The 25,266-nt window shown below is 53.2% G+C and overlaps 1 protein-coding gene across 1 annotated transcript in view; it reads left to right on the top strand.

Annotated features, from left to right (window-relative positions):
* VOPP1 (VOPP1 WW domain binding protein) overlaps positions 1-24,203 on the top strand; it is a 35,872-nt gene extending 11,669 nt beyond the window's left edge. The window contains exons 2-5 of the mRNA XM_090287008.1: positions 9,083-9,141; positions 17,517-17,594; positions 22,031-22,167; positions 23,964-24,203. Coding sequence (XP_090143134.1) covers positions 9,083-9,141; positions 17,517-17,594; positions 22,031-22,167; positions 23,964-24,148 — 459 coding nt within the window. The 3' untranslated portion in view covers positions 24,149-24,203. The remainder of the gene's footprint in view (positions 1-9,082; positions 9,142-17,516; positions 17,595-22,030; positions 22,168-23,963) is intronic.
* The last annotated feature ends 1,063 nt before the right edge of the window (positions 24,204-25,266 follow it).

The following is a 25,266-nucleotide window of genomic DNA, read 5'->3' as shown; positions in this document are numbered from 1 at the left end:
GTAGCTCGCTGTCCTCGTGCAGCCTGAGAAAGGGACGGCCTTGGTGAGGAGCGCCCGCACCTCCTGGTTCGTGGTGTTCGACTCTGCGACGTTTTGTGTTCTAGAAACATGGCTGCAGCAAGATGGGCCAGGGGACATGGTCTCTCATGCGCCACCACATCAACCGGTGAGGGGCCCAGGGCTCTGGGGGCGGCAGGGAGGGCAGGGAGGGGCAGCCTGCGGGCTCCGAGCCAGGCTGGGGCCGCACCTTTGGGTCCGGCTGTGTGAGCGCCCCTGCTCGGGGCTGCCCTTCCCCGGGGGGACACGCCTGCCTCCTCGCTGGCTTGTGGAGAGGTGCCAAGGATGACATAAAGGACGTGGGGAAAGTGAAGATGTGGGCACTGAAGGCCTGATGTATCGGGGCCTCGGTCTGGCGCCCGGCAGAGCGATCGGTGCTCAAGACTTGCTCACGGAGGGGACTTGGGGCACACGCACCTGCCCGGGTGGGTTGAGAGTTGGATTTGGTTCAAAGGGTTTGAAGTAGTTGAGGTGGGAAGAGGTGGGAGCTGTAGGAAGGTGACCATTTCTTAAGGGCCTGAGGAGGGGGCAGGGCTCTTTTTTTTTTGTGCTTTTACACACATTCTTTCTGAAACCCAGCTCTAGCGGGAGGGTGGTGGGCTCCCTAAGGGAGGAAACCCCCTCGTCTGCTTTTTGGCATTTTGCTCCTGAAGCTGCATCCTCAGTCATCTCCCCAGGTATCTCTGTCCACAAATGGTAAGAAGTTGGTATTTTCTCCTGAGTCTGGAGGTTAAGTTTCAGATCTGCTGGCAAAGATTTAGACCCAACTGGAAAAGAGTGTTTTTTTGTTGTTGTTTATTTGTTTGTTTTTAACTTAAAAACAGGCTTATTGATTTTAGAGAAAAACGTTGATGCGAGAGAGAAACATTGATTGGTTGCTTCCCATTCACGCCCTGACTGGGGATTGAACCCACAACCTGGCACGTGTATGGGATGGTGTTCAATTAACTGAGCCACCCGGCCAGGGGCAGGAGTGGTCTTTTGAAGGATAGATCTGTTATCCATTTGGGGGTAGCGTGTGATGATGGGGTTGGAAACAGCCAACCTGTCCCTAGGCCCAGTCACTTCCTGTGACAGCCTCACAGCCGGGTGCCAGAATGACAGACCAGGTGTTTGCAGAGCTGAGCGGGTGACCTTTGCACAGCGTGGCTCTGGCACTCTGTGCAATGCCATTGGAAGCTGCCCTTCCTGGACGCAGCCCTTGGGGAGTGCGTCTGACGGTGTGGCCCCTGTTCAATGCTTCTGTTGGCTGTGGGCCCGACGCAGCACAGTCGGCGGCTGATTGTATTCGTTCGGGGCCAGCCCAGAACAGCGGCGCTGCTGTTTCCATCTGCTGTCGCTGCTCTCAGACGCGCGGATGGGCCTCCCCGTCGTGCGTTGAATGGAGGCCGTCCTGTGGCGTTAGGAGAATGTGTCCCATTAACCCCGATCGGCCCATGCCTCGTTCCGTGCTGTTCTGCCCCAAAGCTGCCCCGTTCTGAGCCGAGGTAACAGTCTCCTTGGCAAAACTGCTAGGTTCGCCTGCCATTTAGTGTGTTCTTGAGGGCCAGTAGCTGACAGGGCTAAGGCTTGCGGGGTGCTCCGAGGCAGGGTTCCCAGCGACCCGTGAAGGTTATTTTGGGGGTGGGGGTGGAGAAGGACTCTTCCATGTGGTTTCCGCCATGATTTTAGTTTTCTTCTCCACAGTGAGGTAGTGCCCCAGGTAAGCCTGGCTCCGTGACAGGTGTGGCGGGCATGCCACGGAGTGGGGGGTGGGGGTCAGAGTGGCTTATGTTGTCCCCTTCTGTTTCCTGTGCGTATCTATCTTTACATTGTTACTATATATATATAATGTGTTTTAAGTGATTGCATAAAATGAGCACTTTCCACGACATTAAACTTTCCATACGTACAGTATGGTTGCTGAGTATGTTTCTTTCAGTAGACCCGTCCTTGTATATCATTTCTCACAAACTTTGCTCATCTGTGCCTTTTTATTTCATTCCTAGTTGGGTAATGTTCACTTTTGTTAACCAGTTATATTTCCTTAATTTAAATATCTCTTTATATTCACTCTTCATTTCTTTATTGGGCTGTAAGGGATCTGCTTTTTAAAGTAAAATTTACTAGAAATTTTAAAACAAAATGTTATGACTTCTATACAGAAAACTTGGAAACTGATCACCAAAATGTATAATGAAAAAAAAACATCTCTAATGTCACCAAAAAGATAATTTATTGTCAGCATTTTGCTCCCTGTCTTTCCACATTATTTTCTCTCTCCTATAATGGATAATATACTCTCCTAGATACACTATTTTATTGGTTTTACTTAGCAAAATGTTTTTTCTCATACTATTATATGTTTTTTTTACTATCTGATCAGGTGTGCCTACATATATGTATTTTGGATGTATTATCGATTTGTTAACCAAATCTGTATTTAGAAGATGTTGGTTATTTCCAGGTGTTATTTCTTAATAGCATTTATTCACAATTGTTACTATTCTTTTCTTGGTATAAGTGTAATAACCCTGTTTTGGTTATATACATTATAAATGCTTTTTGATCCATATTGAAACTTTCTCTCCCTGAGACATTACACTTACATCACACACACATGAGGTGCTATCTTTTTTCTCTTGTCCTTATCAGTAGGGTTTTGATAGTTAAAGCTATACCATTATAATTTACATTTACGTGGTTACTAATGAACTTTATTTTTTAAAATAGGTTTATTGGACTTCTGTGTTTCTTCTTTGAAGAATCCTCCTATTTTTTGTCTTCTTAGGATTTTCATCATTTTCTTATTAAATTACATAAACTCTATATTCTTTAAAGATAGTAACCTATTATATTTCAATACTTTCCTTGATCATTTGCCTTTTAATTTTTACTTTCGTGAGTAAGGGACCATGAAGAAATTTGCTTCCGTACTGTTCTTTTGTTAAAAACGAAGGCAGATGCAGCAGACAAAGAGACTTTGTTCAGAGTAAGGTAGGAGAGTTCATGGGATGTTCCCAGGGATATGCAGCCAGAACTAATTATGTCGCGTAGCCTGCTTGTCTCCAGAACCTTCAGGACACCGCAGACAGTGCTCTATCCGGACGGTTCATTAGATGCAGTCCTGAAGTGGTTTCACCTGCAAGACACTGAAGGCTCTTTTATTTCTGTTTTCTTTTTTCAAAAAGAGTTTCTTTGCTTTCTTGCCTTTGATTAATGATGCTCGCGAGACGCCTCCTACTCTTATTTCTGAAAAGCCGGTGTTCCTTGGAGATGCGGTGTTCCCGAGAAACAGATCGTCCGTAGGCCCGAGACTTAAACACCCGGCACTTGGGGACCTGATTACAATTCCAGCACAGGAATTGGAAGCACGACCATTGCTAGTATTGGAAATTCGGAGCCGTTGAGATAATTACCTGTCACTCCCCATAAATTTTTGCTCCGACTGCGGCAAGACCTGTCCCTGGTCCTAAGCATCAAACCTGTCAGCGTCCCATAGGCTCCCTTTGTTCAGAGTCTGTGTGGAGGGTGAACTCTGATTGCCTGGGAACTGGAAGCAGCGGATCTCATGGTGTGGGTGTCAAGTTCACTCTGATGAACGTGAAAGCCACAGGGTGCCTCCCCACTCGAATAAAAGCCATCGGCTGATCATCCCAGGGTCTTCTGACCATTGGGGGGCAAATTGTGGACCTACTAGTTCGGGACAGACTGGCTAATGTCGTCCCCACAGAAAGTGAAATGAGGACCCTTACCTTCCAGGCGTTGGACGGGTTAGCTCTGTTAGGGAAGCATTGATTTGGCAATTTGCTCCTCATTTAAAGACCCCACCTCCCCTCCCCCTGAACGCGACAAGAAGGGGTGGAATCTAGTTAAAGCCGTTGTGTTTTGAGTCCCTTAGATCCCAGGCCTTAACTCCCATGTGCCCTACAGTCAAGGGTGACACCTGTCTCTCAGAGTTGGGCAGGCTTGTAAGACGCTGGCACTCGGGAAGGCAATGTTGCCAAGCCTCTCAAGAACAAAGATTCTGAACATGTACTACCTTACATTTACCCGTGTGGTAGTTTTCTGAAATCTACCTAAAGAGAGCAACACCCCCCCAAAAAATGTTTAAAATGTGAATAAACTAAGAAAAATCAATTTTGGGATTTTATGTTCACCCCCAAAAGTAGCTGTACCGACTCGGCAAAGATTACTACCGTGGTTTGTTAAGAATTGCCCGTCTACTGAAGGAGGAAATGTATTCGTTAGGAGAGGTCCGGTCAGCAGCTGCCTGTTACCCCCCAACATCCTCCATCATAGGGGTGCTTGTCCAAGGTTCTGGGCGATGAGCAGCCCCTCAACAGAACAGGAAAAGGAGGCATCATATCCTCTAAAGAGTGGTGTCCTGGGTCCTCCTCTATTCAGTATGGATAGATGTAGAATAGTTTACATCAATAGGAGGATTACTGTTGGGGATTAGCAAGGATTTTTTTCTTTGGGGCTTATTTAGATCGTGGCTAAGTAGGGATAACTATATTTAGAAGGGCTGAGCTACATTGATACGTATCCTGGATAACAAGCCACCAGGACTCTTCCCTGAGTACCTCTGTGGTTTAATTTTTAGGTTCCTTCAGTTGGATTGCTCCTGACAGTAGACATTTTCTCACACTCCCGTGTATTCTGCTTTGTTAATCGTTTATGCATACACTGTATGTTTCTGCTCTTTATGATTGTTTCTAGAGATAGGTGGCTATGTTTATTATTGCTCCCATGATGCAGATGGAAGGGATATTGTTATACATTATCAGCTCATGGAGGGACTGCCAATGGTCCAGAACCTTGGACAGCGCCCGGTGATTGAGGGTGCTTGGAGTAGCTGCTGACCGGACCTCTCCTAACATAATTTTCTTTTCCAGTAGATGGGCAATTCTTTTTTTTTTTAATTACATTTTTTTTTTACTTCACCCAAGAACATTTTTTCATTGCTTTTAGAGAGAGAGGAAAGGAGAGAGAGAAACACAGATGTGAGAGAGAAGCACTGGTTGGTTGCCTCCCATACATGCCCGGACTGGGGGATCGTACCCACCCTGACTCGGGGTTGAACCTGCAACCTAAGTATGTGCCCTGACTGGGAACCAAACCCGCCCCCTTTTGGTTACAGAACAACACTCCAACCAGCTGAACCAGGGCTCAGCGGATGGGCGAGTCTTAAGAACCCATGAGGGTAATCTCAGCAGAGCGGGTATGTCTACCTTTAGGGGTGAGCATAAAGCCCTGAGATTTCTTTCTTTCTTAGTTTATTCACTTTTTAAACTGGTTTTGGAGGTGGGTTTGCTCTTTTTAGGGAGATTTTGGAAAACTACCACGTGAATAAATACAAGGCATTACATATTTAGACTCTTTGTTCTTGAGAGGCTCGGCCACATTGCTTCCACTCAGGCAATAGAGGATCACAGGAAAACGAGCCTGGAAGTCACTCGTTCCAGGGATTTCATTCCTCTGATGGACCAGAGCAAAGTAACTTGAAAACCGTCCAGAAAAGAGTCACCATTAGAGACACCGTTACATACATTTGTGGTTCACGGGAGGAGGTCAGCCTAGCAACACTCGCAGGCGTGTGGCTGAAGCTGACTCCAGTCCTGAGGCGGGACTCCGAGGGGCAAAGACTTCAGTGGGGAAAGAGGAGGAAACGGCAGGAGAGTGAGAGCTGGAAGTGCGGCCTGAGACGGGACTGAGTCGCTGCCCTCTCACGGTCTGTCTGTAATGGACGAGGGTTGCTTCTTAACGGCCAAGCAAAGAAAGTGGTTTTTTCTTATGTGGAATCTGCCCCTGATTTTTTATGTGGAAAGACTGAAGATTATCGAAACGACAACAGAGGATTTAGAATATTATGTAATTTAGTTGATAAAGCAGGAGCAGGGTTTGAGGAGATTGACTAATTTTGAAAGAAGTTCGGTTGTGGGTAAAGTGCTATCAAACAGGATCGCACGCTACAGGGAAGAGTCAGTGGATGTGGCAAACTTCATTACCGTCTTATTTTAAGAAATTGCCAGTCACTCCAACCTTCAGCAGCCACCACCCTGGTCAGTCAGCAGCCACCAGCATGGAGGTGACACCCTCCGCCAGCAGAAAGATTAGGACTTGCTGAAGGCTCAGAGGGTGGCCATAGTATTTTAGCAATATACTATTTTTAATTAAGGTATGTTCACTATTTTAAAGACATAATGCTATTGCATACTTAATTGACTACAGTGTAGTGTAAACATAACTCTTACATGTGCTACAAAACCAAAAAGAAAGTCACATCACTGGCTTCCTGGTGATACTCGTTTTATTGATGTGGTCTGGAACCAAGCCCTGAAGATCTCTGAGGTCTGCCTGTACAGCCATGCATTTTCCTGGCGTTTCGGTCAGTGACGTTCCACCTGTACGACAGGGGTCCCATGAGGTTATAATGGAGCTGAAAAAGCTCGGTTGCCTAGTGACGTAGCCATGGTAACGCTGTACCACAGTGCATCACTCGCATGTCTGTGGTGGCGCCAGAGCGAACGAACTTACCGCACTGCCCGGCTGTGAAAGCAGACCGCACACAATGATGTGCAGGGCCTCGCGTTGGTCCTTAGGGACTGTGTTGGTGTGTGCATGTACTTCACACCCTTTAATCGTTATTTCAGAGGGGACTCTTTGTGAAGACTTATGAAAGCAGTTACTGTACATCAGTATGCCGCGTCACCCCAGCAGCAGCGTCCCGCGTCTCTGGATTGTATCATTTTCTCCCGTGCTTGATTTGATCTCGTGTTGTTTTGTAACTTCAGGGTGGCCTGAGTGCACGGTGGTAGGAAGCCCACAGCCGTGGGCAGGGCCGCGCCAGGCCCCACGCACACCTGCCGCTCACTCCCTGACCCCCCATCGGTCACACCTGGGCGTGTTCACACGCGCCCCCACCCAGGCAGCCCGGCGCGGAGGAGGTGCAGGCTGGGAGACCCTGTCCCAGAGTCTGTTAACGGGGCACCAGGAGCAGGTGCGATGCCCCGCCTGGCTCTCCTCCGCGTTCTGCCGTCAGAGGATGTGGGGGCGGGGGCGGGGGCGGGGTCTGAAGGGGGCTGGGCACCGTCCTGGGGCAATGTGGGTTCGTCCAGGAGAAACGGCACCTTCTGTCACTCCGAGCAGGACACCCATTCGGTGTCTATAAAATGGTATTCCTCATGTTCACAAACCAAGAACAAAGCCCTCAAAGGCACTGTGTTAATGTTATTTTTGTTGTTACCTTGAGTTTGGAGGTGTGGTGTGGCGCAGGGAGCGGGGAGAGTCTCAGTGAAGTGGCTGCTTCTGATTAGGGAACCCTGTAAAGCAGCGGTTCTCAACCTGTGGGTCGCGACCCCTTTGGGGGTCAAACGACCCTTTCACAGGGGTCGCCTAAGACCATTGGAAAACACATATATAATTACATACTGTTTTTGTGGCTAATCACTGTGCTTTCATTATGTCCAATCTGTAACAATGAAAATACATCCTGCATATCAGATATTTACATTACAATTCCTAACAGCAGCAAAATTACAGTTATGAAGTAGCCACGGAAATAATTTTATGGTTGGGGGTCACCACCATGTGAGGAACTGTATTAAAGGGGCGCGGCGTTAGGAAGGTTGAGAACCACTGCTTTAAATAAAGGGAAACCCCACAGTGGGCGGCCGCGGGCAGGGCAGGTCCCCCTTTCCTGCACCCTGGGGCGTCGCTGGTCCTCACCGGGCTCTGTGGCACTCAGTCTGGGTTGGGATGGAAAGGAAGGGCTTCCAGACTTGAGTCCTGCTGTTCCTTGGGCTTTGGGCTGGCATCGGAGACGGCTATTTCTTGATATTGTGGGGCTTGAGTTTCAAGGTTGAAGAAAATGTGCCTGTCTTTGGCGGTGATGGGGAGGAAAGGAGACACATTAAAATTCTCCCGTGAAGAAAGACTGGTGAAGTGAGTTGTTATTTGGGCCAGAGACCTGAAATTGCTCTTCCTTGTCAAAATAAATGGATTTCTTTGGCTATCTGAACTTCATTTCTTGAACTGGACAGGAGCTAACGTTGTCTAAATTAGACTCATTTCCCATGAATAAGACCGGGTCCCTTCGGGCTGCCTGAGTGTGCTTCCGAGTGTCTCACAGTGCAGGCACACAGACACAGCTGCACCTGATGTAGCAGGTGAGGCACACAGCAGCTGTACCCACTCTCCCTGGGCACCCTACCCTAGATTTGGGGTCTGTTTCCGGGCTTCTTACCGCTGTCAGGCAGCCTGGGACAGGAGGGCATCGCTAGACACCTGCTAGAAAGATGGAAGAGGGAGCAGCCTGGGGTCTTTCTTTGCCCTCACCCCTCACTTTGTCATCCCTAGGAATGAGAGGGGACAGTGGGTCCTGACTTAGAGTCAGGCAGTCATACGTCTTCACTGGGGGATCCGTGATTTGAAAGATCAGGGAATGTTAAAACTATGGGGACTGTCTTTCAAAAATAAAAATTGGGGGGATGGTAATTTTTGTAATACTTTATTTCCAGCATTCTTTAGACATCTGAATACCATGTACTTTTTAAAAGGGATTGTCTCACCCAGGCCTGGTGGCTAAGTGGATTGGAGCACCATCCCGTACACTGAAAAGTCATGGGTTTGATCCCCAGTCGGGGTGTGTACGGGAGGCACCCGATCAATGTTTCTCTCCCAATCGGGGTCTCTCTCTCTCTCAGATCAATTAAAAATGTATCTTTGGGTGAAGATAAAAAATTTAAAAAGTGGATTGTCTTTAATTTTTCTTTTTAATAAATTGGTTATGCTCAGTGCCTTTAGAGATATGAAATGCTAGAAAAATAATCAGGAAATAGATGTTTTCCTAAGCTTGTTTTCCTTTGAAAAAGGCAGACACAGCTGGGTGGGCGGGTCTCCGTCATTCACTGCCTCTCCCGGACGTCCTGTTCTCCGCACCTCCGGCTCTGTCCTCACCCCTTGCTGGCTTCTTTCTGTGGGACTGTCTCCACCACATGCAGAAGACGCGCCAGTGACCAGGATTTCCTTGTTCTCTTGGCAGAGCACAGAGGCCAAAAAGCATTGCTGGTATTTTGAAGGACTCTACCCAACATATTACATGTGAGTATCTGCACTTTCTTATTGGTTTGCTTCTGTGGACACGTGTCACTCTGGGAATTATAATTCTTGAATAGAACTGATTATGGGACGGAGAGAGCCCTGTCTCGGGAGGCCTGCACCCCGAGTTCACCTGTCCCTGCTCACTAGCACCCAGGTGGCCGCCCTTGGACACAGTCTGCTCAGGCCAGTTACGCCGAGGCCTGCGATGCATGTAGCTCACACGTGGTTGGTCAAAGGGGAAAGACATGTGAGCCAGACCGACATTAGGTTGCTTTGCATGGATTTTCCTAGGCCAAGGGGCAAGGCTTGAGGGCGTGGGGTTTGGAACTTGAGCAGGGGAACAAGGCCCCGCTCAGCTGCCGTGACTGTGGGTGGGAGTGTGCGTGTGTGCGAAGACCACCGGGCCCTGGCCCCTCCCAGGCAGGCGCAGCCACCGCCTTGCACGGCTCTCCCTGTGCCCTCGGCGCCGGCCAGGGCCGCCCCAATTAGGCATGGCTGCATCCCCCCATTTGCATGTATTTTTAATTTCTGTGGTGTTAGTCTCTGGCCATTCTTTTTTTTTAATTTTTTATTTATTTATTTTCTATTAGTTTCCCACCTTTTCCCCATTGCTCCCCCGACCCAGCCCACCCCTTCTCCCACAGTCAGTCCCACCCCGTTGTCCGTGTCCCTGGGTTAGTTATACCAGTTCCTTTACTAAGCCCTTCCCCTACTTAGCCCCCTCCTCTCCCTCCCCCACCTCTGCCCTGGTAGCTGTTAGTCTGTTCCTTGTTTCCATGCCTCTGGTTCAATTTTGCTCATTTGTTTGTGTTGTTCCTTAGTCTCCTGTATCAGGTGATATCATATGGTGTTTGTCTTTCGTTGCCTGGCTTATTTCACTAAGCATAATTCTCTCTAGTTCCATCCATGTTATTCAAATGGTAGAAATTCCTTCTTTCTCTCTGCTGCATAGTATTCCATTGCATAAATGTACCAGTTTTTTTTATCCACTCATCTACTGATGGGCACTTAGGCTGCTTCTAGCACTTGGCTATTGTAAATAGCGCTGCTATGAATATAGGGGTGCAGAGGTTCCTTTGAATTGGGGTTTCAGGATGCTTTGGGTATAATCCCAGCAGTGGAATTGCTGGATCAAAAGGCTGTTTCAAGTTTAGTTTTCTGGCTACTCTTGATCCACCTGCCTAGGTGGCCACATTACCTTTCCAGGTTATGAATAATTATTATTCGATTGTGTTTTCAAGCTCCACAGGTTTTGCGTGGAATGCCTCAAACCAAATTTTTCCCCAAGACTCTGTTATTTTTAGTATTGAGTTTTGCCAAAGATGAGATATTTTAGGAATGCATCTAATATCCTAGCAGAAACACTGTATATCCTAGTATGAAGGAAAATTGGACAGGAAATATATAAGAGCCAAAAGGCTGTTATATTAATTGGCTGGTATGTACATTTTCCTTACCAGTCATTCTTGGGGAGTTTCTAACTTGGAGAGACTGGTGTAGGTGGAGGAAGAGAGCCTGGCTGTGAGTGGGCGGGAGCTCAGGGAACCGGGCGTTTTCCTGCCTTGGTGTTGGGTCAGTAAGCAGGGATCCCGAACACCCCCCATCGCAGGAGTCTTTTCTCCCCCAGCTTCTGAGTCTAATCATTTTAATATTAATGTAGGTGATTAATACTTATATTACGGATTTACTTGTCTGCAAAAATAATTCATCAATACTTATTAGAAAACAAAATAATGGCACCAAAGGATACTTCTAAATCACTTAAGGAAAGTGTAGCCTTAAAGTTTAACAAAAAAACGTTATTTTTCCCATAAGTTCCCTGATGAAATAATTTAAACATGGTTGGTTCTGCAAGTCTTTTTTACAAATGACTTCAGAAGTTGTCAGAGGGAGTATTTCCTCATCCCCCGCCCCCCACTCCGCCCCTTTCTGTCGCCTTTTTTATTTCTGTTCCTCTCAACATGTCACACGATGGACGCAGACTCAAGAATTCAAGGTGAAAGGTGTAATTTTGCTTCACAGAAGCCGTGACCTCCACTGCAGAGTGAAAACAAGGTAGAAACTGAACAACACTGACCTTCTCTCAAGACTGAGGGGGAAAAATACAAATCAGGGTATATAATAAGATTATCTTTAGAAAGTAGATACTTTCTCTCTTTCTACAAGAAATAGCAAAACACCCCCTCATATTTTTTTTTCTTTCCCAGTCGTATGATTAATCAGCGTACATTCCAACATTGTGCATGAGAAAAGATTTCTAGGCCAGAGGTTTTTAAGTGATTTCTTCGTAAGTGGTTTGGCTCGTTCAGTGGCCAAGAAAACATGATGTTTAGTCTCTAATTAGATAGTCAAGAAACAAAACAGAGATAATTTCTGAGGCCTAAGCCAACATGACCCAGCAAAAGTCTGTCGTTACGTTAGCTGTAGGCCTCCGCCCTCCCCTGCAGAAGGAAAGAGTTCTGCTCAGCTGTACAGGGTTCTGGGAGCTCCCAACAGCTCAGCCACAGGTGACCTCGGGGCGGAGTGAGTCCTCTGTCAAGCCTGGAGCGGTCTGAAGGCCAGAGAACTTGGAGAACAGCCAGAAACGGACTCTGGCCCCGATCTTCAGAGTCACAGAAGGAAACCGCTGTCAGTTCACAGCGGCCAGTCCCGGCACATGGCCGGGTAGAAGGCAGACATGCGGCATTGTTCGAGGCTGTGAGAACGTGCTCACCGCTCCTGAGCATAAAGGTACAGAAGTGCTCGCTGCCGCGCAAAGGGGCACCCACCCGACCACAGTCCCAGTGGCCCTTCCAGAGAACACGAAGGGTGTGAACAGCACCAGGGACGGAAAGCTCCAGCAAACGGCCGGGCTTACTCGTGCGTGACAGCAGACAGCTCCCAGGGCAGCCAGCCTGATCTCTCTCCTGAAAAACCGGAGCCGTCCTTGTAAATGTAAGAGTAGAGCCGGGCGCGGACCGCCGTGACCCAGGTCCTGCAATAGCTGGGGCGCAGGGCAGGGGTCCTGCAATCCTTATAGAAGATCTGTCACCAAAACATCACATCTCAGCAAAGGCACGGAGCCAACAGTGTAAAAGGACAAGAAGGGAGTTACATGCACTTTGGACCAGACATGCGTGCCCGAGGGCTCCTGCTTAGTATTCCGAAACGGGGAGCAGAGCCTTCCTAAGATGCAGGACACATCCGATAAGCACGCGAGCACCGCTGCGAACACACGGCAGTGGACCCCACCCCCCGTGGCAGTCCTGGGGGAGCTGTCGGGCAGATGAGGGTGGGAGCGAACAAGACATACGAGTGCCCACCGACCCTGGGGGCTGGGACGGTGCTTGCGTTCGCAGCTGGACGCAGCAGCCGAGGCGCGTTCTCGCGGACGGATCAACGGGCCCTCATCATCCACCGAGTCCGTGCGCACGTCACGAAGCCCCGGGAGCTGGTGGCGTTGCCCATACAGGCTCAGCCAGCACGTGGGTTGGTCCTCAGCCGAACACTCTGACCTGGAAGCTCATGAAAAGCAAGCAGTGGACCCGAGGATGGATCCCTGCTTGAGAGCTCTGGCTGTGGCCTGTACCCCAGGGTGGCCCGCCATGCCCACGTCAGCCCCGGATGTTTGCTGAATGCCCAAGACGGGAGACTGAACTGCGTCAGCGTCGTTCACGACAGGTGCGCTGAGGACAGAGTTGAGGAGGGCAGTTGGCGTCTGGCCTAATGCTCTGATCTGTCCCGCCTCGAACGGCCCGTCATCCTGGAGGGGCTCTGAGACCTTCAGCCCTGCGGTGGTCCTCTCCTTAAGGGACAGGACAGGCGGCGAGACCACGCCCACCACTGTCTAAGGACGCTGGTTTCTCCGAGCTGGGTCGCAGGATCGTCCTCGTGTGTGCCAACGTCCTTCCCAAACAGTGGCTTCGATTTCTCTGCTGTCACCTGCACCTTCTTTGCTATCCGCTGTCTTATGTCAACCTGACCGTGACTTGGTGTCCCTAGAGACCGCTTTGTAGGGCTTCCTTGGTCTGCCTTTTCTTCAGGACTTTCACTGGACTTTGACAGCCGATGCTTAGAGACAGCTCTTCACCCACTGTTGTTCTTGGGGCCCGCTCCACCTCAGGGCATGTGCTCCGTGGGCAGCGCTGGTCAGGGCTATGATGATGCGCTTCGTCCGTTTAAGCCACGCACTCTTGCTGAGTGTGAGCCCGGTGTCCGTGCCGGGGCCCTGGGGTCCCGGGTGCAGGACAGAGAAGGCACCGGCAGCCCAGGGAGCTGTGGTATAAAAACAACGCGTGTGTGTCCTGGTGTTGTCGAAGCGACTTTAACATGACATTTAAAAGCCCATGAGTCCCGCCTTTCATGTCTTCAGGGCAAAGGGCTTTATATAGATGATCCGTTGAAGATTCGTTGACTCAGGTGGCATCCTTTTATTCTGTTACAGGTTTTGTTTGTTTTTTTGCCCCCGCAGAAAATATATTCCAAACACCACCTCTGTTTGTGCTTATATTGGATTGGCCAAAAAGTTCTTCTTTTTTCTTTTTCCGTAAGATGGCTGTAGGAGCACTTAGTTGTCTTCAACTTCATTTAAAACGACTTTGTTAGATCGTGTAGTGACAGCTGTCATATCAGTGTGTGCATTTAAAAAACTTACCTAATTGGTGAATTTTTGTGCAGTCATTTTAATATTAAAGTTGGAAGAAGATATACAACATTTTTGGTGTATTATGCTTTATTATTTCAAGAAAGGTAAAAACGCACCTAAGACACAAAGCTTTGTGCCGTGTGTGGAGAAGGTGCTGTGACTGAGCAAATGTGGCAAAAGTGGTTTGCGAAGTTTCTTGGTCCTACTGACATTCTGGCCAAATAATTCCTTGCTGCGGGGCTGTCTTATGCACTGGAAGGTGTTTAGCAGCACCCCGGTCTCTGCCCACTAGAAGCTGATAGTGAGAGACAGCCGACATACTCAACATACCCAGATCAGTAAAGTTATTGGTGAAAATGAAAAATGTGTCTTCTATTTTATGGAAAAAAACCATACGGACCTCTTGGCCAACCGTAACTGATCCTGGATCGCACTGAGGAGAGAGCAGCTGGCTTGCACACCTGTTTTAGAGATTTTAGTCTTCTATTGGAAGTCTGACTTCATTCTCTCCCCAGAAATCCCGCGGGCGTGTCCCCTGCTTCTCTTGCCTCTGCGTGTTCTTGAATTTCACCCCAGCATCACGGCCATCGAGCTCACGGAGGCTCTGCTTTTGTAAGCCAGTTGTGGTTTGAGGGTAGCTACCCAGACATACAAAGTCACTCTCACCTGCTTTGATTCCTTTATGCTAAATGACAGCACTCTCTGCCCTCTCCCTCATCAAGGTTTTTGGGTTTCTTCCCTATGTTTTTTTACCCATGTTGAGCTAGAAGACTGCAGACGTATAGACATACACAACACAGTCCCCTTATTTTTGAAGAAAAAGGCCCTTGGAGCTTGAACAGAGAAGCAGCTCACCTTTCAGACCTTTCTCCTGTTCCTTTGTCTTTCCTCCTCCTCCTCCCTGCCTTCCTCTCTGCTCTGCACTTTGCCCTTTGCTGAACTTTTCATCAGGTGAGCCCCTTCCAGTACTTGGGTTCAGGGCTATGACATATCTCCTCTTAGCAACATTGGGGTTTAGAAATAGCAGGGCGGTCACAGGGCCTCCCCATATCTGTCTCCTTCACCTTCCTTCTCAGCCTGGGCTGTCCTCCAATGTGCTGAGCTGCCCACCAGTCCTCCTGCTTAGACCGCCCATGAGCAGGGCATGGGGAGATGAGAAGGCTGGGAGGGACCTTGGGGACAGGATGGCAGCACAGCCCGGGGCAGTGGCAGGCTCAGGGGTGCCCAGAGCTAAAGCCGGTGCTCTCTCTCTTTTTGAGACTGACTTTTTAGTGTGATTTAAAACGAGCCAGAGAAGGCAGGTGGCTGAGAGGCGCCAGTGTCCTGTTCTTTCTGACTAGAAGTGAGTCTGGTCACTCTGCCCAGGAAACTGAGGGCGGGTTAGAAGGGGCCTGGGTCTCCTTAACGAGACACCAGTATATTGATTTACATTACACACAAGAATAACCCAGTGGCCCTTTGGAGAGCTGGCAGGTGGGGAAGGCTTGACCCCAAAGGTGGTCTTTGATTTATGTCCTCTCAAACTGTCCATACTAAGAGCATCCCGACCTAGTTTTACAAGTAACAGCCGATGGTGGGAGATGTGAAGCCATTCGCGGGGTCCTGTGCGTGGCAGGGTCGCGTCCCGGGGCCGCCTGGATGGAGCAGGGCCCGGGCTTCTGGGTACCAGGCGCTCTGTTTGTGCACCTACTGTGCGCCTGGGCTCGACCCTCGGTACCGCTGAAGGAGCGAAGGAGGGGCCTCTGCTGTCGGCAAAGGCCCACGCGCCGCCCAGCTCTGTGGGGAGGGCAGGCGGGCACAGACGTGTGGAAAGCGTTTGCTCAAATGTAAAGGGAAGATAGGGTACGTGGGTTAGGGAATTAATAACAGAATTCGTGGGCATGCCCAGCAAGGTCCTGCCTTCTTGCCTCCGGCATCTGTAGAGCACACATCACTTCCACACGAGGGCCTAGGGACAGGGAGCGGGCATGTGGGGACCGTGGGGCAGGGAGCAAGCGCGTGGGGACCGTGGGGAGTGAAGCCAAGCTCCTGCCCTGGCTGAGCCCGCTGCAGGGTGTGCCCAGGTCAGCTCCAGGCCCTGTGCTTGAGTCTCCCATTGGAGTGTGAAGCTTCTTGTATCAGTTGCTCAGCTTACCCTGCTTGATCGTGTCTCTCTGGGCTCATTCCTTGCTGTGAATAATGAATGGAGTGAGCGGGTGAAGTATTGTTCGCAGGTGTCAGAGCGGGATCCCGACGCCCGCTCGGTAGAGCCAGGGTCGGGCCGGGCCGCCCGGCCTGCCTGCTAATGTTGCAGAAGCCGCGACCGGTTCCAGGGCCCGAGGCTCAGGGCCACCTCTAACCATGGGGAGACCCTGGTGCGCCCTTCCCTCCCGGGTCCGACGTCAGACCCATGGCTGATGCAGTTCTCTCTGCAGAGGTCGCTCTCCTCCGGGTGTGCGGAGCTGGAAAGGGTGGGGGAAGGGCAGGGGACTTTTTCTAGGGCCCCTCTTCCGAACCCCTGCTGTTCTGCCTTGCTGAGCCACCTGAGCGCCGCCTTAGGGGAGGGGGCGGTGTCTGGTCTGGGGCCAGATATTCTGGAGGAGGATGTCTCTTCTCTTGCCTTTGCGGACTTTACCCGTGAAGATTCCTGTTGTAAGTCGGAGGCATTTTCTTGTTCCCAGAACGGGAGGAAGGTTGTGTTGGTAGTCGTTGCTCCAGGACTCTAGACGCCTGCTGTGGTCTGCGTGTGCGCACCCCCCAAATCTACATGTTGAACCCTAACCCCCGGAGAGGAAGGGGGTAGGATGTAGCAATGCTCCTATGAAGAGGCTTCCTTGCTTCTTCTGTCATGGGGGCACACAGCGAGAAGGCGCTGGCGAGGGACCAGGAAGGAAGTTCTCAGGGGACGTGACCTGGCCTTGGACTTCACAGTCTCCAGAGCTGTGAGAAATAAACTTCTGTCGTTTATGAGCTACCCAGCCGCTGGTGTTCTTTGTAGTGGCCAGAACGGACTAAGACAATCCCTAAAACGTCACGTTTCTGTATGTATATTCTGTAACTTGATTTTTTCCCCTCAACTCCATTGTAAATATTCTTCTAAGGCAGCCTCCTTGTTGTAGTGACCAGTGTCCCCTGGGGAGGTTCCATAATTCGTCTCACATGCCCTGTAATTGTTGTACATTCCGGTAGTGCCAGCTTCTTACTGTCCCGCTTTGAGTATTGGAGGCCCACACACAGGCTCTTCTCTGTTCTGCTCAAATGCAGAGCAGCGCTCACCAACACATGTTCTAATCCCTCACTCGGCCGCAAGAACGGATGTGACCAGGCTATTCTATAGTCTGTAAAAAACTCCAGTTAGTAAGTGGGGAGACCAGGCCCAGCCTCCCCGCTGGTCTGGCCCTGTAAGCTCCATCTTCAACCTCTCTGGACCTGCCAGGCCGTGTTCCCGTCTTGTGATCAGCTGGGGATTGCGCCCCGAGCTGGACCCACGGCGCGCCCACGGCGGCCTGTGGCAGGACGGGTGGGTGCCATGCCGCTCCCTGCTCCTGGTACCTCCCCAGAAGGCACTGTCGCGATTTCGCACACTGGCCCGTGGAGGAAGCGTGGTGCTTTGAGTGGCACCGCCCACACTGGGCCACCGGCCGGCGGTGCGCGTGGCTGGTTTGTGACGTGCAGCGGGGGCGTTCTGTCCTCTGCCCCGCCACCTGCCTGGACGCACGCGGGGCCGGCCCCCCCGGTGCCTACGCTGACCAGCTGTGCCCTCTCTCCGCAGATGCCGCCCCTACGAGGACTGCTGCGGCTCCCGGTGCTGCGTGCGGGCCTTGTCCATCCAGCGGCTGTGGTACTTCTGGTAGGTCGCACCCCTCCTTTCTGGGGGGCTTGCCCCACGCCCGCCCCGGGGGCTCCGCCCACAGCCCGTACTGTCACATCACAATGGCGACCCCAGGGGCCCCGCGTTGGGGAATCCACAAGCCTCACGACCCAGTTTCTGCTGCCTCGTGGTCCCCCCGGGCCCACGGTGTCAGCGGACCCAGCCTCACACCCCGACTCCCGAGCGAAGCTGGAAGACCTGTCCCACGTCTGCAAACGGGCACGCTGAGCGGGAACAAGGGCGCGATGCTCGCTGTGTCCTCGCAGACCGGGGTCCGCGTCTCCGTTAGCAGGAGGGCTCCCCGCGGCCTGCCAGCTCGGTGGCTGCCCGCGCGGGGGTGTCCGAGGGTTTATTTGTACGGAAAGGAGCGCCTGCTCGGCCCCACGGGTGGCGGGCGCGTGTGGGCGGAGCCGTTCTTGGCCCCGCCCCGCGGCCGTGGGAATGCCGTCATGGCAGCTCCGCCGGGGGCCAGGTAGCCCTCGCTTCAAGACTTAAGCTTCCTTTGGACTCGGAGATTCTGACGGTACTGACCTCCGAAGGCCTTAAGGCCTTTCTTGAGCATGTGGCCGAAGCCACTTGAACTTTTCGGTGGAGTTTTGTCTTTCCCTCTTAGCAACTGTCCCTGATGTGTGATTAGAGAAACCACCAGCCAGTGGGGACAGTGTCACGCTGGCTTTAATAGGAGACACTCTCTTCATTATCGCCATCACCGCCTCCTTCCCGGGGCATTGACCGTGAGGGGACTGGACTCACCTGTCACCTCGGACCCTGGCCTGGCCTCCCTTAGAGCTGGCTTGGGCATCTCTGTCTCCATGTCACCGCTTGCAGTGAGCCCCCCTGAGCAGTGACATGCTGGTGGCTTCTCCCCACCTTACAGGTGCTACTTCTTAAAACTCTAATCAAAGGTGACTTTTTTTCTATCCTCAGATTCTCCGAATGTAAACACATCTGTGTGCATGTCAGGGTTGGGGGGTCTGGTACCAAGGCCGGGGAGAGGAGGAGCTTTCAGAGTAGGGTGGCATTTCAGAGCTTCGGCTAGCCTCATGCATGCTCAGGGTTTTCCTCCATGAGACCGTGGGGTTGAAGGGGGCTGGGCTGTCTGGGGCATGATCCCGAAGGGCTCAGGATGGTGTCAGGTTGGTCTAAAGCACCAGCGACAGGATGGGGTGGTTGGGGGGCTGTTCCTAAAACATGAAAACACTTGTCAAAGTTCAGGTCTCATGTGATTTAAAGGACAAAAAAGTAACCGAGAGTCCAGGAGAACTGGGAGGCCCGGGCCAAGAGCAGTTCCGTCCCAAGAAGGTTTCCCAGAGCCGGCAGCAGGAGCTTCTGAGCTGTTGGCCAGGGTGACATGGCAGAGTTGGGCCACCTCACAGGTCCAAGTGAATGACGGCAAGTCCCACAAGGCTGGAGCGCCAGATGCCTGAGGGTTTGGTTGGATTACTGGAGTGGAGACTGTGACACCAGGTTCTGAACCTGCCATGGGGCCTTGGCGCCCCAGCTGACATTGGAGGATGCCTGGCTCTGCTCCATGTACTCCTGTTGGTCACCAATGTCATCAGGATGCACCAGGTCCCCTGGAGAGGCCCCACCGCGGTCAGGCTCCTGCAGGAGACAGATGTCTCAGCAGAATCACACGTGGAGCGTGTTAAACCAGCGCACTGGAGACAGCATGGGGCCTTGATGGCAGAATAGTTTGGAAAAGCTGTGAGGCTTCTGAGTCTCATGTTGCCCATGAAGAGGCCAGCTCACCGCAGGGACAGGGATGCAGGAAGAATGGGCCTGGGTGAGGATGTGGAGGGCAGCCCCCGTGGGGGTGTTTGGGGGGCCAGAGGGTGGGTGGATGGAGCCGGACTGGAGGGAAGCTCCCATCCGACTTCTGAGGACTTCTGTATCCTTACTCGAGAACCAGCGTCGGGAACGAGATGCGTTCGTAAGCCCCTGCCGCTCCAGACTCTTGAGTAATCTTGAACCAGCAAGATCTGAATGAGCTCGTCAGGTTGCCATCCGTGAGAGCAAAGGCCCAGGCTTCCTCAATCCCCGAGAGCCCGCCCAGCTTGCTCCGCGGTGATGGGGAGTGGGGGGCCTTCCACCTGGCGCTCAGAACGGCTTTTCTCCCCCTCCCCTCCCCCAGCTCTGCCCCCCGCCCCGGTCAGTTCCTCTCTGAACTGAGTTCTCCTCAGACTCCTGTTTCAGTGAGCAACGAATCCACTGATGGTTGCCACCTGAGCTGGTCTTGGCCTCTGGCCACGAGCCCCAGTGCTGTCCTTTCTCGTCCCCACTTCTGTCCTTCCTCATCCCCACTTCTGTCCTTCCTCGTCCCCACTTCTGTCCTTCCTCATCCCCACTTCTGTCCTTCCTCGTCCCCACTTCTGTCCTTCCTCGTCCCCACTTCTGTCCTTCCTCATCCTCACTTGTCCTTCCCCGTCCTCCCTTGCTCTTCATCAGTCCCCGATGTGAGGTGCACTATCATTTTTATTGGTCTAGGGGTGGGGGCAGGGGTCCCTTTGACAGCGGAACCAATGGGTTGACTTTTCTCATGGGAGGGATCGAGACCTCAGGTGGCCCCTGCATTTCCATCCCGGGGCCGGGTCTGCCGGGACGAGCAGTGGTGTTACCGGAGAAGGTAAACCCTTAGGCTCATCCCAGCCCAGCTCTGCTGTATGTTTGGGCTCCAGTGTGGAGGGTTGGGGGCCGCTGTTGACTGTACGGTGGCCACTGAGTCCACCCGAGGGAAGTTAGCGTGAAGAGATGAAGCCGCTCTCTTTGTCACGGCTGGACTTCTTTGGCTCCCAGGAGGGCACCCCGCCATGCCTACGCTCCCCCCTGCAGCCGCAGCCGGCCTCTCTGGGGCTCCCACTTACCTGGCCTTGCAGCCGGCCAGAGCGCCGAGGCTGCCCTGTCCACCCAGAACCCTCCTTCCCGTCCCGTCCCTTCCCTTCCGCTGGCCTCTCTCTTCCCATCCTCCTGACTCAGCTCACCTGCTGCTCTGAACGAGAAGAAGCTGTCTTGATCTTCCTGTGACAGATGCGCTTGTTAAGACCTCTTGTTGCAGTGAATCGAACACCTAAAAATGGCCAAAAAGGTCCATGACTTGCCCACAAGCACACACCCTACTGTTGCGTGCTTGGTTTTCTCTCTTAGCACTTCCTCCCGGAACTGTAAATAAGTAGTTTGAAGATTTGTTGATTAGTGTGCTCCTGCCCTGTTGGAAGTCAGGTTCGCTGGAGGGCGAGGGACCTCACCGGTCTTGCTCCCTTGAGACAGCCGGTGCTGGGATCGTAGCAGGTGCTGCCAAGCGACCTGCTGAATGAATGTGGTCAGAAGACAGACCTTTCCCAGTCCTTTCCTGCCTGTGCCCCTGACCTCTGCTCCTGGCCAGCGTTCCTAGCTGTCCGGTAAATGCTGACGGACAGATGGACAGACTTACACTAACACTCCGCTCATGGTCTCAAAGGCTTTCTCGTCCACTTTTAAATTTCATTCACATTGTGGACAGGCGCCTTTGATGGTGACGCGGTTGGCTCTGCTAGGTGCTCCTTCTTCTCAAGGCAATGTGCTGCCCACACACAGTGGGACAGGCGTGGGAGGTTCTGGAAGGGTCCCTGGGTCCCGTTGCCCAAGTTAGCGTAGGGGCTGGAGTTTCCATCATGTCTCTGCAGGGAAGACAGGTGGCCCTTCTCTGAGTGATTGCCCGTTTGCAGAAACACAAGATGCGGAGGGTCAGGTGTGAAGGTGACGGAAGTCATTCCTTCATCTGTCAGTCCCGTCCGGAATGCCAGGGGCACAGCAAGTCACTGAGGGCCCTCGGAGGAGTTGAACAGAAAGTCCTGTCCTTCAAGCAGTCAGCTCTGCTGTCCCGCAGACTGTGGCGGTCGTGGGAGGGACACGCTTGGCCCTTCTCAGCGCCTGGATCTCACCTCCGCATCTGTGTTAGCGCTTGTGTCTCCTCTGGCCCCGTGGTTTTCACGCAGTGGCAGAGCGCTGTGGGAAGGGCGGTGCTTAGAACCTCTGCGTGGATGGCCACGTACTAGCAGAGGCGAGGCTGCTGGGAGGGACAGCCTGCTGGCCCCTGCTGTCGCTCGAACCGCACAGAACCACAGAATGGAAAACGGAAATGGAGAGGGAGGCAGAGGCCGGGGCAGCCTAGTATCCAAACAGCGTTGAGAAGGCACTTCCCGCTCGGGTGACAATGTCCCGCGGAGGTCAGAGCCGTGGGCAGGAAAGTGAGGCCAGCCGCCCCGTGGAGCTCTTTGAGACCGAGTGCTCACCTAGAGCCTCGGGGCAGGTGGCCTCCGTCCAGGGGCACCCACAGGTCCGCAGCCTCGGGTCTCCCTGGCGTCGTCCACCCGAGGACGTCCTGGGCAAAGAGTCGGCAGGGGCTCAGCCCACCCCGGTCCCTGTCTCTCGCCCAGGTTCCTTCTGATGATGGGCGTCCTCTTCTGCTGCGGAGCCGGCTTCTTCATCCGGAGGCGCATGTATCCCCCCCCGCTGATCGAGGAGCCGGCCTTCAACGTGTCCTACACCAGGCAGCCCCCGAACCCCGCTGCAGGTCAGCCAGCCCTCTGTCCTTGCCCCTCGCTGCGGTTCCTACGTCCTCTGTAAGTGCGCGCAAAGGACAGCCCCCGGGATGTGCCGGAATAAGAAAGCTCAGGCCACGTTTCTGTGTTTTCTTTCTCTAACCGGGCCACCCACATACCCTCCGATTTGAGGGGCTGGCTCACCCGTCCAATGTTCCATCCCTGTAAGGAAGGTACGCGGTGGGGCCAGAGTCCCCTTGGCTTTGGGTGTCCCCTTTATGTTCTTCCATCGTGTGCCTCAAGGGCCCCCACATTAAATCCCAGACCGGCTGGCTTTGTCCTTCCTTGTCACTATTTGCTGTCACCTGTGACCCCCTCTCCCTTGAGGGCGGGAAACCCGGTTCTGCGCAGCGCAGAGGCTGCCTGCTGAGAGCCCTGACCCTGCTCCCACATAGCGGTCACTGCCCCCCCCCCCGCCCTGCCCATTTCACAGAGCGCCGGTGCCCACTGGTGCCCTGGCGTCTCTGCTGGGCCATGCACTCCAAAGGTTGACCAGATCTGTGAGGTCCCTGCCCTCATAGAGCTTTATATTCTCCCCGGACTTCCTCCCTTTCCTGCGTATGTGTCCCCGCACCCTGTACACAGGCTCAGGCCTTTCCCATCCTTACAGATGCATCACCCGGTGCCTGCAACCCTTTCAGCAGTGCCCCTCCCCCGATGCATCGGTGCCCCTCCCCTGAGAAGTCTGCACCCCTCCCCCGAAGAGCTGTTGGCCCGCTGAAGCTGGGGTTTTGTGCCCAAATACTGACAAGAAACACTGCGCTCCATATTCCCTGAAAACGTGCCCTTCTGATTTTGACCTCTCCGACCCTGTACAGGGCCAGTCATGTCTTCTGGCCCTTTGCTGCCGTGACACAGCTCCTGCCTCTCGATTACTCACTGCCTCCCCAGTCCCCTGGCGTTCTCATCTGCCTTAAATACCCTGTGTTCTTCTCCTGTCTCCAGTGTCAGTCTCTCCTGCCACCCTCTCCTCCGTGATGTGGCCCTCCCAGCACGCTGCCCAGGTGTTTGCAGCCCACGAGGTTTTGTTCCCACTTCTGTGTGGAAGTCTCCCAAAGCCGCCTGGGCTCCCCGGCAGCATCGAAGACCAACAGGTCCCATAAATGCTTTGCCTGCCCTGCTGGCGTTCCCTCCCCACCCGGCATCCAGATCGTCTCCTTGTCTGAACTTGGGCGCACCTGGTGGACAAGGGGTCTCCTTGCTGACAAACTGTGAGCCCAGCCCATGGGTACGGAGGTCCCTCTGGGCTGAGTTTCAGCCCACGTTCTCACAGGGCCTGCAGAGCTGCTGCGGGTTCTGGCAGAGAGACAGGAAACCCGCTCCGGCCACATCAGCTGGGAATGGACTTCCCTCGCTGTGGCCCCAGTTTTCCTGACTGCATAGCGCACACAGCCCTTTCTGTGGGCAATTTTTTTTTTTGGCACGCGCTCCCTTAGATCTTTGTGGGACTGCCCTGGTTTATCGTCCAGGCTGTGGTTGGCGAGACCTGAGCCTCCACCTGTCCCATGCCCGATCCTGTTACGGTCCCTCCTGAGGGTGTGTGCCTGCAAGTCACCCGCACCCCAGGAGACCAGGAGCCCCATGAGGCCAGGGACCTGCTGCTGCTCGTCACCTCATGCCGGTGCCCGCTGCTCTTGGCCCGTGACACCTGTCAGCTGGTGAACAGCCGTGGCAACGGTGCCCAGGGCCCGTCCATCCCAGCAGCACTCTGGGATGCTGGGAAGTGGGTTTCCTGTGCTATGCTCACAGCTGCTCCTCTGTCTTCCAGGAGCCCAGCAGCCAGGGCTGCCCTACTACACCGACCCCGGAGGACCCGGGATGAACCCTGCTGGGAACCCCATGGCGATGGCTTTCCAGCCCAGCTCGCCCCACGGAAGCGTGCCCTATCCCCCGCCTCCTTCCTACTGCAACACGCCCCCACCCCCGTACGAGCAGGTGGTGAAGGCCAAGTAGCAGGGGTGCTGCCCGGAGCCTGCCCGGGTGCTGCCGCAGGGGAGACAGGGAGCAGCCTTTCTGGCCTGCCTTCCCTGTCGCCCTGGGTGTCGCGTCCGGAATGGTCTTACGAGCCACAAGGGCAGATTCCTCTGTGACGTCTTCGAGCAAGCACAGCTCACAGCTTCCTTCCAGGTTTTCTGTAGATGACCGACATTTGAATTCGCCCCGTGTCCTTCTGTTTTTGATGTTGTCTGTGCTCTGGCAGAGTGTGGACAGTCTCCGACGGTTGACACCTTAGGGTGGCATGCCCAGGTCTTCAGGACAGAGACTAAGAGGAGGCGGCCAGTGAGGGCCGGTGTGTGCGCACAGGTGAGCGCACAGAGGTGGCCAGGTGCCCTTGCCAGGGGAGACTCCTCCCACCAGCTGGGCAGCCCTGGGAACAGACCGCTGGCTGGAATGACACTTCACAGGCTCAGCCGTTGGGGCCCCCTGTTCTGTCTGTCTTCCTCTTCAAGAAGCTGCTAGAGAGACGCTGGGCGGACAAGAAGCCTCTGCGCACTTTTCTATCCCCATCGCTTTCCGGAGAGGAGAGCAGCATCCGTCTGCACAGCCGGGGCTGGAAGTGCTGGGCACGGCTCTCACTGCAGGGGGCTGCGGGCCCAGAACCAGGCTAAGGTGCCATCTGCACGTACCTGACGGTCCCTGAGGAAGGTCCTTTGTGGGAAATGGCTCCTCGCCTCACACTGGGGCGTTGCATTTCAGTAGCTCTTGGTGTGACTTGGGGAAAACTAATGTTCCCCCCTTTTTAGTGCTTTTATGGAAGTTTGTGCTTTGAGGTCTGACTCAAGTGTCTTAACTGAATGTCAGCAGCTCTCTCTGGTCTTCGATCAGGACCTGAGGTCTCCACGCCCTTCCCCGGGCAGCTCCGGCCATGGGCTTTGGTAAAGGACCCTTTCCAAGCAGAAGTCACGCCAGCCCCACAGAGAGAGGCATCTGGGCAGGGCGAGGCCAGGGCTCCCGCGCTCTCGGCAGGTGTGCGCTGGGCTCTGAGGAGGAGCTTGCTAAGAGGAAGGACTGCAGGCAGACCTCTTCAGAAAGTACCAGCAGACTTCCCTGAGAACTTAACCAACATTTGA

Source organism: Furipterus horrens, unplaced genomic scaffold (assembly GCF_987537825.1).
Source record: "Furipterus horrens unplaced genomic scaffold, mFurHor1.1.pri manual_scaffold_9, whole genome shotgun sequence".
Classification (NCBI taxonomy): domain Eukaryota; kingdom Metazoa; phylum Chordata; class Mammalia; order Chiroptera; family Furipteridae; genus Furipterus; species Furipterus horrens.
Note: the sequence above shows the minus strand (reverse complement) of the source record. Positions and strands in the feature narration are given on the sequence as shown.